Here is a 16422-nt window from a genome sequence, read left to right on the forward strand (position 1 = left end):
GTACTCAATGTTAAGTATGGCCGTCGTTCCCGCCTTTAATTTTGAAAAATGTACGTCATTTGCGTAAGTCGTCCGTAAATGGGGCTGGACGCCGTTCACGTTGAAAACAATGACGTCCTTGCGACGTCATTTGGAGCAATGCACCCTGTGAGTTTTTACGGACGGCGCATGCGCAGTTCGTTCGGCGCGGGGACGCGCTTCATTTAAATGAAACACGCCCCCTACCCGCCCAATTAGAATTCCGCTGCGAGAGATACACTACGCCGCCGTAACTTACGGCGCAAATTCGTTGAGGATTCAAACCAAAGCCAGATAAGTTACAGCGGCGTAGCATATCTCACATCTGCGCCGGGCGCAGTCTATGTATGTGGATCTGCCCCTAACTTTTTTTGACAAATTATAAGAATGTCTAATCTGTAATTTGATGCCTTTTGGAGATTTTTCCATCTTTCCTTGGCTTCGTTATTCACATTAATACAAATTTTTACCTGGAGTGCCCAAACTTTTGATCCCCACTGTACTTCCCTCATCCACATATTTGATGTGGATGAGGAAATTATTCAGCTGTGTTATTGTGTTCTGATGGCAGCACTGACCGCTTTGAACAATGCTGCAAGTCTACACTGTGAGGGTGATTACTGAAAAAAATAGCACAGCGTTTGCCATAACAATAGTTTGCTCTTCCTTCATTGCCCTGTCATCAGCTTGGGTGTGGGACCTTAAAGCGGAGTTCCACTCAAAAGTGGAACTTCTGCTTTAAGCACTCCTCACCGCCTTACATGCCACATTTGGCATGTAATCTTTTTTTGGGGGGGGGAGGGTGGGGGCTTCAGTTGTAGTGGGACTTCCTGTCCCACTTCCTACTTCCACCTACGGACCGCCTTGGCGACTCCTCCTCTCGCCTTAGGTGGCCCCTCCCTTTAGGCAATCTCCTGGGACACGTGACAGGTCCCAGGAGATCGCCTGTCCACTCATAGAGCGCAGCACGACTCGCGCATGTGCAGTGAGTGCCAGGTTTTGAAAAGGAAAAGTTGTCACGGCCGGGTACCCACAATGTAAATAGAGGCGCCGACGGAGAGGGGGGGAGAGGAGAGACGCTCCGGGTGGCTACATCGCTGGACCGTGGAACAGGTAAGTGTCTGTTTATTAAAAGCCAGCAACTACACTTTTTAGCTGCTGACTTTTAATAAACATAAAAAGGCTGGAACTCCGCTTTAAGCAGGTTGTGCTGCTCAACTGCACTGGAGATGATCGACACAACCATGCTCTTTTACAGGGGTGCATGGATTGAAAGTAGGTGAACGGAGTTATAAACCTTTGACATGTCAAACTGATCATTTAAATCTATTTCAAATTTAGCCATTTACCCAAAGTTCAGGTTTAAAGCAAATCTTTCAGTCCTTTTAGACTCTTGTAAATAAAAGTATTTTGTAAGAACAGCAACTACAAGGCACCTGTAGTCTTTGTATGCCAAAACCCCATTCACTGTGATTTCTGATTCGTTTGCCCCCTCCTACCATGGTGTTTGTGCCACATGTACTATGTTTCCTAAATGTGATGGGAAGCTTCAGTGGTCAGTAATGTGGTTTGATACATGAGGGGGTTATTTACGAAAGACAAATCCACTTTGCCTTGGAAGTGCAGTCGCTGTAGATCCGAGGGGGTCATGCAAGGAAAATAAAAAACAGCATTTTAGCTTGCACATGATTGGATGTTAAAATCAGCAGAGCTTCCCCCAATTTTTAGATCTTCCCCTCAGATCTACAGTGACTGCACTTCCAGTGCACTTGTAGTGCAAAGTGGATTTGCCTTTTCGTAAATAACCCCCATTGGGTCACAGAGGGAGCTGCAGTGCAGTGCAACCAATGACCGAAGTTACTTTATATCCTATACTAACTCCATACCCCTCCACTGAAGAGTATTTAATGGGAGTACTCATTAACCACTTAAGACCCGGACCTTTAGGCAGCTAAAGGACCCGGCCAGTTTTTGCGATTCGGCACTGCGTCGCTTTAACTGACAATTGCGCAGTCGTGCGACGTGGCTCCCAAACAAAATTGGCGTCCTTTTTTTCCCACAAATAGAGCTTTCTTTTGGTGGTATTTGATCACCTCATATTTTTTACTTTTTGCTATAATAAATATCCCCCAAAAATATATATAAAAAATATTTTTTCCTCAGTTTAGGCCGATACGTATTCTTCTACCTAATTCTGGTAAAAAAAATCGCAATAAGCGCTTATCGGTTGGTTTGCGCAAAATGTATAGCGTTTACAAAATAGGGGATAGTTTTATTGCATTTTTTTTTAATTCTTTTTTTTTTTTACTACTAATGGCGGCGATCATCTATTTTTTTCGTGACTGCGACATTATGGCGGACACTTCGGACAATTTTGACACATTTTTGGGACCATTGTAATTTTCACAGCAAAAAATGCATTTAAAATGCATTGTTTATTGTGAAAATGACAATTGCAGTTTGGAGGTTAACCACAGGGGGCGCTGTAGGGGTTATGTATGACCTCATCTGTGTTTCTAACTGTAGGGGGGTTTGGCTGTAGGTGTGACATCATTGATTGTGGTTCCCTATATAAGGGAACACACGATCAATGACAACGCCACAGTGAAGAACGGGAAAGCTGTGTTTACACACAGCTCTCCCCGTTCTACAGCTCCGGGGACCGATCGCGGGACTCCAGCGGCGATCGGGTCCGCGGGTCCCGCGGTCACGGAGCTTCAGACCGGGTCGCGCGCGCCCGCGGCCCACGGCTGGGCACTTAAAGCGGTAGTTCACCCCCCCCCGACACATTTTACCATCGAGACAGGCATTGTAGCGCGAGCTACAGTATGCCTGTCCCGATTTTTTTAACCCCGGACTCACCTTGTAATCGGAGATCGTATTTTTCGGCTCCCGCGGGGAATGGGCGTGCCTATGGAGAGGGAGGATGATTGACGGCCGGCCCTGGCACGTCACTCTCCCCGAAGACAGCCGGAGTAGGTCTTGGCTCTTCACGGCGCCTGCGCACAGGCTATGCGCACGCGTCGTGAAGACCAAGCCTATTTCGGCTATTTACGGAGAAGCGTGACGCGCCAGAGCCGGCCGTCAATCATCCTCCGTCTCCATAAGCACGCCCATTCCCCGGTATCTTCAATCTACGAGAACAAGGTGAGTACGGGGGTAAAAAATTCGGGACAGGCATACTGTAGCTCGCGCTACAATGCCTGATTTTATGGTAAAATAAAAAAAATAATAATAATTTCGTCGATAGGGTGAACCCCCGCTTTAAAGAGGACGTACATGTACGTGCTTGTGCCCAGCCGTGCCATTCTGCCAACGTATATGTGCAGGAGGCGGTCCTTAAGTGGTTAAAGGGGACCTTCAGTATTTTTTTTTTTACTTCTCGTCTATTAAATCTTTTGCCCTTGTTTTAATTATGCATAGTAAAAAAAAGGAAACAATCTGCATTATACATCCCACTTCCTGTTACTTGTCTGGTAATAAGCCTAGGCTTATGACATCATGCACAGCTCTCTCTATCACTCTTGTGAGAGTTTGCCAGGAAAGGAGGGGGATGAGTCATAAGAGGGCCAATGAAAGTTGCAGGGCTGCAGAGCTGGAGGTGTGCCTCTGTGTGTCTGTGTAAATCCAGGAAGTGAACAGGCAGCAGCTTCAGCTGCCCACAGTTAAAATGGTTGCAGCCAGACTCAGTGGAAGGAGATTTCTGCAGCATATTTGGCAAGTACAGAATCACAGTATATATAAAATAATATGCAAAGTGGTTGGCGGGAAGCTTCAGAATTTTTTTTTTATATTAGAGTTAATACTAATATAATGTAGCTTATTCTTCATTAGATTTGAATTAAAATGACCATTCTATTTCCATGCAGAGTACGCAATGAACTGCTCATACTCTGTGGATACACTGGAGCTTTACTGGCTATTAGAAGGCACTATATCAGCATTGTTCCTGCACTTTATGAATATACAAGGTAATTTATTCTTAGTGATAACATGTATCAATTTACCGCTAGTACAAGTTTATATTCGGAATGTTTTAGCAGAAACATTAAAACAAATTCAACCTGGTGAGATTGTAATAAATGTATTGTGATTAATTCATCCCACATACAGTATATGATACATACAGTAGTTACTCTATATTTAATTAACTTGGCATTGTTTATAAAATGTATACAGTAAAACCTTGGTTTGAGAGTGTTTTGCAAACCATTTTTTGCAAGAATTTTTTAATAAATTTTGACTTGATATACAAGTAACATCAAGTCACAACTGAGTATAAAAGAGAAGAGAGGCGCCTCTAAGTGTAGAAATATGGTTACATTTAACCACGTAAGGACCGGACCAATATGCTGCTAAATGACCCAAGGGGTTTTTACAATTCGGCACTGCGTCGCTTTAACAGACAATTGCGCGGTCGTGCGACGTGGCTCCCAAACAAAATTGGCGTCATTTTTTCCCCACAAATAGAGCTTTCTTTTGGTGGTATTTGATCACCTTTGCGGTTTTTATTTTTTGCGCTATAAACAAAAGTAGAGCAACAATTTTGAAAAAAATTCAATATTTTTTACTTTTTGCTATAATAAATATCCCCCAAAAACATATATATAAAAAAAAAAAAATCCTCAGTTTAGGCCGATACGTATTCTTCTACCTATTTTTGGTAAAAAAAATCGCAATAAGCGTTTATCGATTGGTTTGCGCAAAATTTATAGCGTTTACAAAATAGGGGATAGTTTTTTTTTGTTTTTTTTCTACTAATGGCGGCGATCAGCGATTTTTTTCGTGACTGCGACATTATGGCGGACACTTCGGACAATTTTGACACATTTTTGGGACCATTGTCATTTTCACAGCAAAAATGCATTTAAATTGCATTGTTTATTGTGAAAATGACAGTTGCCATTTGGGAGTTAACCACAGGGGGCGCTGTAGGAGTTAGGGTTCACCTAGTGTGTGTTTACAACTGTAGGGGTGTGTGGCTGTAGGACTGACGTCATCAATCGAGTCTCCCTATAAAAGGGATCACTCGATCGATGCAGCCGCCACAGTGAAGCACGGGGAAGCCGTGTTTACATACGGCTCTCCCCCTTCTTCAGCTCCAGGGAGCGATCGCGATGGGGCGGCTAGAAACGAATAGCCGCGCCGTCGTCCCGGATCGCTCCCTGCGGTAATCCGACCGCCGCATGTAGCGGGGGGGGTCCCGATCGGACCCCCGACCCAAGTCTAGGCAGGGACGTACAGGTACGCCAATGTGCCTGTACGTGCCATTCTGCCGACGTACATATACATGCGGCGGTCTGGAAGTGGCTAATGAAGGTACAACATTTAGCAACGCACATGGCTGATTGAGTCACATCTAGATATGCAGGCATCCGAGGTAAAGATGTCCACATAAACAATCCTCCTCTCGACGTCATCTCTTCCACTCTGCACTCCACAAGTGATTGAAGCCTCGCTTTCAGAACGCTCTACTGCAGGGTAGTCTTTACGATCACGATTGCAGACTGACATCGGTGAGAGCCGGCGGTGCGGAGGATGGTCTATGTGGACAGCTTTACTCCAGATGCCTGCATACTTAGATGTGCCATGTGAGTTGCTAAATGTTGTACCTTCATTAAATGTAACCATATTGTTACACTTAGAGGCGCCTCTCTTCTCTTTTATACTCTGTAGCTCCTGCTGGATTTTGTTTCTAATCCACTTGTGGATGAACATTTTATGGTTACATAACCTGGTCACATTGCTATAATCTTTTTATATGGACTATAAACGAAAGGACCTTTGAATAAATGGTTGCGGAACGAATCATTTGAGTTTCCATTATTTCTTAAGGGGAAACTCGCTTTGATATAAGAGTGCTTTGGATTACAAGCATGCTTCCGGAACGAATTATGCTCGCAATCCAAGGTTTTATTGTATTTCATAATGTTGTAGCGTGATGATATTTATGGTTGTTACGATTAGGTTTTTGCTTTTTATTGGTCACTGTTTTCTTTTCATGATACTATTTTCCAGTCAGCTTTTGAAACGTCGGGAAGTGTCTGTTCCCTTACAGATTGAGCAGCTCTCAGTGGAACTGGATGCATGGAGAGCGTGTACCCTATCCACTAAGTAAGTGTCAGTATATTCCATAATCGTAGACATATATCCCGAAAAAATCACTTGAAAATGCATAATAAATAAGGTGACATGATCACCACAGCGGTGCAAAGATTCATCTGTATCTTTATAAAGAGTTTAAAGCTGCAGCAATGTTGAATTAAACCTTGGTTACAGAAGTTGTAAACCCTTAGTTCAAAGAAATCACAGCTCCAGGTGATAGCCCCGTGTTCACACCATCCTTGTGTTCAGGAGATGAAGGCGGGAACTAGAGAAATGAAATAGGACAGCTGCACTCCGATATAATGTCTTTATTGACAAAATATAGTCCATACACCAACAGAGGCACAGGTACAGATGATAACTGACGCGTTTCGCACCGTTAGTGGCGCTTAGTCAAGCTATGATTAGCGCCACTAAGGGTGCGAAACTCCTCAGCTATCATCTGTGCCTCTGATGGCGTATGGACAAAATTGATGTCAATAAAGGCATATTGGAGTGCAGCTGTCCTATTTAATTTCTCTAGTTGTAAACCCTTACATATATCCATTAAAGCGGAGTTCCGCCCAAAAATGGAACTTACGCTTTTGGGAACCCTCTCCCCCCTCCGGTATCACATTTGGCACCTTTCATGGGGGAGGGGGATGCAGATACCTGTATAATACAGGTATTTGCACCCACTTTCGGGGAGAGACTCCCACGGGAGTCACTCCACTTCCTGCCCCCTCCCCCCGCTGCCTTCTGGTCCCAGGAGACAGCGGGGACCACTGGGAACGCGCCGTGCTACTGGCGCATGTGTAGTAGGGAAACGGGCAGTGAAGCCGCAAGGCTTCACTTCCTGATTCCCTCACTGAGGATGGCGGCATGGGCAGCCGAGAGACGAGCGATTGCTCATCTTCTGCTGCCGACATCGCGGGCACCCAGGGCAGGTAAGTGTCCATATATTAAAATTCAGCAGCTGCAGTATTTGTAGCTGCTGGCTTTTAATTTATTTATTTGTTCACTTGACCTCTGCTTTAAAGTGACTAGCTTCAGGTGATACACAGAGATTAAACAAATCCCCCCACATAAGTTTTACCTTTGTGTCTGCAGCCCCATATCAACCACAAAGATCAAAGGCAATTTCTCAGCAGTAGAAGGCAGGGGGCAGGATTCTTCACACCGCACACCTAAAATAAAGAGCTCAGTGAAACCTGAGTGAAAGGAATGGACACCCCCCCTCCCCCTACACAGAATCATAGGGAAATAAACACAGCTGAGGCTTGAGTCGGCTACTGTGTTCTGAAGGGGGATCTGCTGTGTGCTGGAGGCCACAACGCAGGATGCTGTGGAGGTTGCTTGGACTATTTTCACTGACTCATGCATACAGCAGAGGGATAAGACATTACACTTTTGTCACTTTGGGTTGAGGCAAGTACACAGTATAGACAGATATACAGCCATGGGCAAAAGTTTTGAGAATGACACAAATACAAATTTTCACAAAGTCTGCTGCCTCAGTTTTTGAGATGGGAAATTGCATATACTTCAGAATGTTATGAAGAGTGATCAGACGAATTGCAATTAATTGCAAAGTTCCTCTTTGCCATAAAAATTTACTTAATCCCATAAAAAAAAATTCCACTGCATTTGTGAAGAAGGCTTCAGGGTGCCCAAGAAAGTCCAGCAAGTGCCAGGACCATCTCCTAAAGAGGATTCAGCTGCGGGATCGGAGTGCCACCAGTGCAGAGCTTGCTCAGGAATGGCAGCAGGCAGGTGTGAGCGCATCTGCACGCACAGTGAGGCAAAGACTTTTGGAAGATGGCCTGGTGTCAAGAATGGCAGCAAAGAAGCCACTTCTCTCCAAAAAAAAACAGGGACAGATTGATGTTCTGCAGAAAATATAGTGAATGGACTGCTGAGGACTGGGGCAAAGTCATATTCTCCGATGAAGCCTCTTTCCGATTGTTTGGGGCATCAGGAAAAAGGCTTGTCCAGAGAAGAAAAGGTGAGCGCTACCATCAGTCTTGTGTCATGCCAACAGTAAAGCATTCTGAGACCATTCATGTGTGGGGTTGCTTCTCATCCAAGGGAGTGGGCTCACTCACAATTTTGCCCAAAAACACAGCCATGAATAAAGAATGGTACCAAAACACCCTCCAACAGCAACTTCTTCCAACAATCCAACAACAGTTTGGTGAAGAACAATGCATTTTCCAGCACGATGGAGCACCGTGCCATAAGGCAAAAGTAATAACTAAGTGGCTCGGGGACCAAAACATTGACATTTTGGGTCCATGGCCTGGAAACTCCCCAGATCCTTATCCCATTGAGAACTTGTGGTCAATCCTCAAGAGGCGGATGGACAAACAAAAAGCCACTAATTCTGACAAACTCCAAGAAGTGATTATGGAAGAATGGGTTGCTATCAGTCAGGAATTGGCCCAGAAGTTGATTGAGAGCATGCCCAGTCGAATTGCAGAGGTCCTGAAAAAGAAGGGCCAACACTGCAAATACTGACTCTTTGCATAAATGTCATGTAATTGTCGATAAAAGCCTTTGAAACGTATGAAGTGCGTGTAATTATATTTCACTACATCACAGAAACAACTGAAACAAAGATCTAAAAGCAGTTTAGCAGCAAACTTTGTGAAAACTAATATTTGTGTCATTCTCAAAACTTTTGGCCACAACTGTATATTGTTCATGTTAGAGGTTTCCAGCAACTTTAAAGTGGTTCTAAAGGTAGAAGTTTTTTTATCTTAATGCATTCTATGCATTAAGATAAAAAACCTTCAGTGTGCAGCAGCCCCCTCATACCCCCTTAGTGCTTACCCATCACGATCCAGTGATGTTGCAGGAGAGTAAGGGCTGTCCAGAACTCTCCCTCCTTGTTGGCTGAGACAACAGCGTGGTGCCATTGGCTCCTGCTGCTGTCAATTAAAGTCAGTGAGACAATAAGGAGAGAGTGGGGGTGGAGTCAAATCCATGTCTGAATGGACACACAGAGAGGTGGCTCGGGTGCCCCCATACCAAGCTGCTTGCTGTGGGGGAAGGAGGGAGGGGCCAGGAGCACTGGCGAGGGACCTGAGAAGAGGAGGATCGGGGCTGATCTGTGCAAAACCATTACACAGAGCAGGTAAGTATAAGATGTTTGTTATTTTTAAATGCAAAAAACTGAGTCTTTAGTATCACTTTATCTAGTATGTTTCCAAAAAACAACAACTCGGCTCCCCTGGAGTAGACAGTATTTGCTGCATGTCTAACTCTTTACTTATTAAAAGTTAGAAATTACTTCCAGGTCCACTTATTCTACCATTAACATTAACTGGTTATTAACGGGGTGTAACGGTCACCACCGTTTACGATATTCCCATTCCATCGCCCACGACAGCTTATCTGACACTCCAACCATCCAACAGACACGATCCATATGGATTTCCCCAGAATAAACGAGACAAGCTCCGTTCTCTGAGTCAAAATGTATGAACACTTTTAATAGTATCTTAGCTCTCTTATATACAGTACAGGCATGTTTACAGTAATCAAAGGAACAAATAAACTCTCCACCTACACATCACACAATGGGGGGGCTTCAATCACATTCTTTTAGAGAATGACATTCAGAGAAGTTAATTATTCCCCAGATGTCTGGACTCCAATACTAAATGATTCACCTGCATAATACACATTTCTATGTCAGACGTTTTGGCACCAATTTAACATGACCTAATTACTACAGCTGAGAAGTCACATTCCTTTACTAAACATAATTGACATGCTAATTCCCTAACCCTGAAAGGAGACATCTGACCTTTAGACTGCTAACTCACAATACATATCTATCATCAATAGCATCTTCACACAATGAAAGGTCTTAGGAGCAGACATACTTAGTTAGCATCTCAAAAGCCTAGGTTAAGCATTGAAGTAGACACTCTTATTGACCGGTTGTGGGTCAGCATGCAATTAAACTGTAATATTCCAAGATCTCCTGCAAAACATGAATTATCAGTAATGCCCCATCTCATGTAATTTATAATTAATATTTCCCAGTCACCCTTTGCCCAAAAGGGGCACAGGGTGACCCTAGACCCAAGAGTCATTAGTGACGCTGGCGCAGGAGTACCCCCCATCCTCCAAAAGTCTCTGGGTGTCACGGATCATTCCATTACAGGGGGCCCTGTGCTTGACAAACATAATCCCTACCCAAGTAACAATTTCATCCAGTGGCTGTTTGAAGTAGAATAAATAGGTTGGTTACCATACAGCCCCCCTCAACCCAATGAAACCAGTAGATTTCTGTGACAGATTGTGACAGATAAAATGACCACACATCTCCGCGTTCCCTGGTAGTGTCAGGGTTTCTCTTTGAGGCCCCGTACACACGACCGAGTTTCTCGGCAGAATTCAGCCAGAAAGTCAGTCGGAGCTGGATTCTGCCGAGAAACTCGGTCGTGTGTACACTTTTCAGCGAGGAACCCGTCGAGGAACTCGACGGGCCGAAAAGAGAACATGTTCTCTATTTCCTCGTTGTTCAATGAGGAAAGTCGGCCTGCCGAGCTCCTCGGCGGCTTCCACACTGAACTCGACGAGGAACTCGATGTGTTTGGCACGTCGAGTTCCTCGGTCGTGTGTACGGGGCCTCACACTGTTCATTCTCTGTGCCTAGTGTGAGTACACCCTTAGAAGTTGCTTTTTCTCACTGATCAAACAGGTAGAACCCTTTTGTCACATACACACGCTCGGAATTTCCGACAACAAATGTTCGATGGGAGCTTGTTGTCGGAAATTCCGACCGTGTAGAGGGCTCCATCGGACATTTGCTGCCGGAATTTCCGACAATAAAAATTTGAGAGCTGGTTCTCAAATTTTCTGACAACAAAATCCGTTCTCGTAAATTCCGATCGTGTGTAGCCAATTTCTGACGCACAAAATTCCATGCATGCTCTGAATCAAGTACAAGACGGAAGGGCTCGGTCTGGTAAAACTAGCATTCGCAATGGAGATAGCACATTTGTCACGCTGTTACCGACTGAAAAGCACGAGGCTGAAAAGCGCAAATCGTCTCTCACCAAACTTCTATGAACACGACTGGTATTGAACTTCCCTTTTAATAGTGCCGTCGTACATGTTGTACGTCACAGCGTTCTTGACGTTCGGAATTTCTGACAACATTTGTGTGACCGTGTGTATGCAAGATGAGTTTGAGCCAATATCCGTCAGAAAAAAATCCACGGTTTTGTTGTCGGAATGTCCGATCGCCTGTACGCGGCATATCAGTCTACCTCTGTCATCACACTGATGGATCTTTCACCTGTTAAAAAAAGAAAATCCGTGGACTGGTGTTTTACAAGAGTGCCTTCTTTGTAGACTAAATTTTTGGGCACTGTTTATTATGCAGGTCAGCTGATGATCTTCCATACACACCCCCTACTGAGCTACAAAGAAAGATTCATTCAAGTATTCTGCAACGAATAAAAGAAGAACCTCTTAAAGGATTAATTGGGCCAGACTATGTCACAGGATCCAATCTTCCAAGTCATTCCGATGTTCAGGTGTCCTGCTTAACAGGGTTATGGATTCAGGTAAGATTTACCGTACTTATTTAGCCATCGGAGCAGTGGTGATTTATTTTGGGGCAAGTTTCTGCAGTTACCATACTGAAGAGTTCCACTCTTGTTTCCTTCATTTGTCACTAGGACAGGAAGTGAGAGCAAACAATAAAAGTTGGTCAGGGACGTGAGGGGAACTTTGTCCTGTGAGGCCAAATTAATCATTAACACCTGAAAGAAATTTGAATCCTTCCCCATTTTTTTTATTTTTTTTTGCTGGAATCCATTTTGGTCCATGTCAGATTAAAGTGGAAGTAAACCCTTCAATTTCATAGTTACAAAAACAGTTAACATTCCCGGCATGCCGGAAATGCTAGCTGTCACATTTGTTTGTGCTCTCAAGCAAACTGCCAAACCATCCAATGGCTGGTTTCATAACAGGTCACATGTACAGCATCATGGCAGTTGCAGATTAAACAGAGGTCAAGATGGCCGCTTCCCTGGCTGAAAACGATAGGAGGGTTTACTTCCACTTTAAGTATTTTTGATGGCACTTCTTTGTCAGCAGTTAGAATAGATATACCAAGCAATGTCAAGCAAAGTAATTCAGGGTTAATTGTGCACATTGTCATAGGTAAGTCACTTTACATGCTGCATTTTGGTCTTATAAATCCCTGATTTGAACCATGTCTTCACAATCAAGTGTCACCTGTATCTGGTTGAAATAAATACTGCTAACAAGCATATCAGGATGATCAAATGATATCCAAGAGTCGTGCGCCACAGTTAATCATTTATTTGTCAATTGTGAAACACTATATTATTATTATTTATTATCTGATATATGACTGTAAACGTCAAAATAATACTCTAAAGTCAAACCCAACTAGTCTTTGATAGACCAGGGAAGGTATCAGGGATGGGGGTACCGAGGGTGCTGGGGACGGTTCTACGTTCTGAAGGGACCAGAGTTAAATGGGCCATGAATGGCTTTGATGGCTGGGTCGGGGATAGGATTTTCGACACCAGAGCTTCAATCCGATTGCAACAAGAATAATCACCACTTGGCTGTCGAACAGGGTCCATACAAACATTCTGGGGATTTCTTCTGGATCCTATCCACACTATGCATACAATTTTACACATACCATAAAATATAATCAGAAAGAATTACCGTATTTATCGGTGTATAACACGCACAGGCATATAACACGCACCCTAACTTTAAGAGGGAAGTTTCAGGGAGAAAACTTTCCACAGCCCCTGCGTATAACACGCAGGCACAGTTTACAGTCTATTTTCAGGGTAAAAAAGTGAGTGTTATACGCCAATAAATACAGTACTTTCATCTCTCTGCAACTAGTATTTTAGTTTTTATGCAAAGCAATATATTCCTCTGATCATAACCTCTGGATATGACGCTGAGCACGTGCACTCAACTGATTTGGTTGACCATGGCGAGGCCTGTTCCAAGTGGAACCCGTCCTGTTAAACCGCTATATGGTCCTGGCCACCGTGCTGCAGCTCAGTTTCAAGGTCTTGGCAATTTTCTTATAGCCTAGGCCATCTTTATGTAGAGCAACACTTCTTTTTTTTCAGATCCTCAGAGAGTTCTTTGCCCTGAGGGGCCATGTTGAACTTCCAGTGACCAGTATGAGAGAGTGAGAGCCAAATTTAACACACCTGCTCCACATTCACACCTGAGACCTTGTAAAACTAACGAGTCACATGACATCGGGGGGGGATGGCTAATTGGGCCCTACTTTACATTGTAGCAAAGTGTAATTTCTTCAGTGTTGTCACATGAAAAGATATATTTAATGCAGAAAGTATTTACAAAAATGTGAGGGGTGTACTCACTTTTGTGAGATACTGTAAATTGTCACATATAATTCCCCCCCCCCCCCCCAACATTCTCAGATATGGGTCTGCTATGGATTTGGGGTTGGGGGGGACCCCCACGCTGTTTTCTTTTTTTAAATGCTGGCAATTCTTTTGTTTACATTTTGCCGACAGTGGGGATTCCCATGGATAGCAGATGAGTTATGGTTGGTAATGACGCAGCAGCCACTCACTCCATAAAAAACAGCTTTTTACTGGTTAACCACTTGCTTACTGGGCACTTAAACCCCCCTTCTGCCCAGACCAATTTTCAGCTTTAAGCGCTCTCACTCTTTGAATGACTATTGCATGGTCATACAACACTGTACCTAAATGACATTTTTATAATTTTTTTCCCACAAATAGAGCTTTCTTTTGTTGGTATTTGATCACCTCTGTGGTTTTTAATTTTTGTTAAAAAAAAAAAGACAATTTTTATTATATATTTTTTATATTTTGTTATAACAGGTAATTTTTCTCCTTCATTGATGTACGCCGATGAGGCGGCACTGATGGGCTGCACTGATAGGCACTGATGGGCACCAATAAGGCAGCACTGTTGGGCACTGATAGGCAGCACTGGTGGGCACTGAGAGGTGGCACTGAAGGTCATTGAAAGGTGGCACTGGTGGGCACTGAGAAGTGGCACTAATAGGTGACATTAATAGCTGGCAGTGATGGGCACTGATGGGTGGCAGTGATGGGTACTGATGGGTGGCAATAATGGGCACTGATCAGCACTGGTATGTTACACTGATAGGCAGCACTGCTAGGTGGCACTGATAGGTGGCACTCGTGGGCACTGTGGACACTGGCAGGGGGTACAGATTGCACAGATGAGGTAGATGTGCCTCCTTCCTCTTCGGGACCGATGTCCCTTGCACATAAGCAGGTGATCGGCTTTTTTTTCTCCTCCCGCTGTGTGCGGAAGGAGAAAAAAAAAAGATTACCGAGCTTTGTTTACATCACGTGATCATCTGTCATTGTCTGACAGCTGATCACATGGTAAGGCCCCTATCACATTGGAGCGAGAGCCGCGGTGGCGGTATAGCGCCGCAAAAAATAGTGGCGCTATACCGCCGGGATTGGCGCGGGAATCGGCCGCTAGCGGTGCAGTATTAACCCCCGCTAGCGGCCGATAAAGGGTAAATACCGCCCGCAATGCGCCTATGCAGAGGCGCATTGCGGGCGGTATTGCCGCGGTTTCCCATTGTTTTAAATGGGAAGGAGCGGTATACACGCCGCTCCTCTCACCGCCCCAAAGATGCTGCTGACAGGAGATTTTTTTCTCTCCCGCCAGCGCCCTCGGGCTTTCACATTGAGTATGCAGTGAAGGAGTTTTTCAGGCGGTATAGCAGCGCTATTTTTAGCGATGTACCGCCTGAAACACTCCTCAGTGTGAAAGGGGTCTTAGGGGCCGGGATTGGCCCCTTAATCGGATCTGTGATCACCCGAGTCTCAGTGACTCGGGTGATCAAAGCGCGCGAAGACAATTGGGGTCTGTGCTGTGGCTGTCATTCGTCTATAGCGTGGACCCCGACTGGTTAAGGACGCCGGCTACTGCCGGTGGTAAAATACTGCTAGCTTTTACTACTAAAATATCGCATCACTTCATAAAATAGCTCATGCAGTATTTTTTTGTGATTTGCAAAAAAACGCTAACAGGTATTTTACTGTGGATCTTAAAGTGATAGATACCACTTTGTGAATTGGAGCCCTTTAATTGTTATCAAACTATTATGGGTAAAATTCTGCTTTAAACTGAAAGTTAATCTTCGTTGTATTTTAGGCATTGTGATCCACCATGAAATGTACTGTTGCAGTTTATTTAAAATATATTTTTGTGTCTCACAGGGACCTGTATTCTTTCTAGAAGATGGAAAGTCTGCAATATCATTGAATGACGCTTTAATGTGGGCCAAGGTTAACCCATTCTCACCTTTAGGAACAGGAATGCGACTCAACCCATTCTAAGTGCGGTGAGAAGGCAAATACTTTACAACAGAACAACAAACAAATGGGAACGGGGCGAAATGGTTTTGAAATAGGACTTTCCGTTGTTTTTTGTTTCTCTGCAGAAAAAGCTGAAATATCAGATGCGGCTATATTTAGTTTGTGTTTGGTAATGGTAAAGTCAAATCTGTGTATATAATAATCAGAGAGAAAATATATAGTTTGACTAGCCAAAGACCAACATTTTCTGTCAATCTGTTTACATATTCCTTAATGCAGTTTATTACCACACCATAAATAACACTGGTACTGACTGTATATGTTTGAACGCACGGCAAGCTCCTTAGTGGTCCCATTAGCGCTGTACATAGGCAAAGAAAAAAAAAGCTGTGAAATTTATGACCATTTTTAAGTAATGTAAAGATTTATCACACAAATTTGTACTGTAACTTCTACTGTGTGTAGTATACCACTAATTGTAAAAATATACACGAATGAAGGCAGACGTTTGATCATATACTTCCCCTTCCATTTATTGTTTATACAGATGTTCTATTTACAGAATAAAGTTAAAGTAAATGTATTTGTGGCTCTGATTTAATTGAAGTACAATTGTCATGTGCATATAACATAATTGCCTCTTCTTTTGAAAATGTTAGTTGCCCAGCTGTTATTCGGACCTTTTGGTACTGATCAAGTATGTGTAGTGTTTATCCCTGAAGGTGCCCCGCTTGATGTGTTGGGTCCCCTGTTTCTGTGCCCACAACATTCTGATACATATTCACCACCCAGCCAGATGTATTTCAGATGTATATGCAATACCTCGGTAGCAAAAGAGATATGACACTACAGCAAACAGTTAAACTGTAGTAAGGAATATATTGCAAATAGATGAACAGTATAAGGAAATATACTGTAAAAACAAGCAGCGGGT

The 16422-nt window shown here is 43.7% G+C and overlaps 1 protein-coding gene across 6 annotated transcripts in view; it reads left to right on the top strand.

The window, feature by feature from the left end:
- Positions 1 to 16071, top strand: part of WDR17 (WD repeat domain 17) — a 168208-nt gene extending 152137 nt beyond the window's left edge. For all 6 annotated transcript variants that reach the window (XM_040333663.1, XM_040333619.1, XM_040333636.1 and 3 more), the window contains 4 exons: positions 3888 to 3989; positions 6037 to 6132; positions 11504 to 11687; positions 15390 to 16071. In XM_040333663.1, the coding sequence (XP_040189597.1) occupies positions 3888 to 3989; positions 6037 to 6132; positions 11504 to 11687; positions 15390 to 15509 (502 nt within the window). In that variant the 3' untranslated portion in view covers positions 15510 to 16071. The remainder of the gene's footprint in view (positions 1 to 3887; positions 3990 to 6036; positions 6133 to 11503; positions 11688 to 15389) is intronic.
- The last annotated feature ends 351 nt before the right edge of the window (positions 16072 to 16422 follow it).

This window comes from Rana temporaria, chromosome 1 (assembly GCF_905171775.1).
Source record: "Rana temporaria chromosome 1, aRanTem1.1, whole genome shotgun sequence".
NCBI lineage: Eukaryota > Metazoa > Chordata > Amphibia > Anura > Ranidae > Rana > Rana temporaria.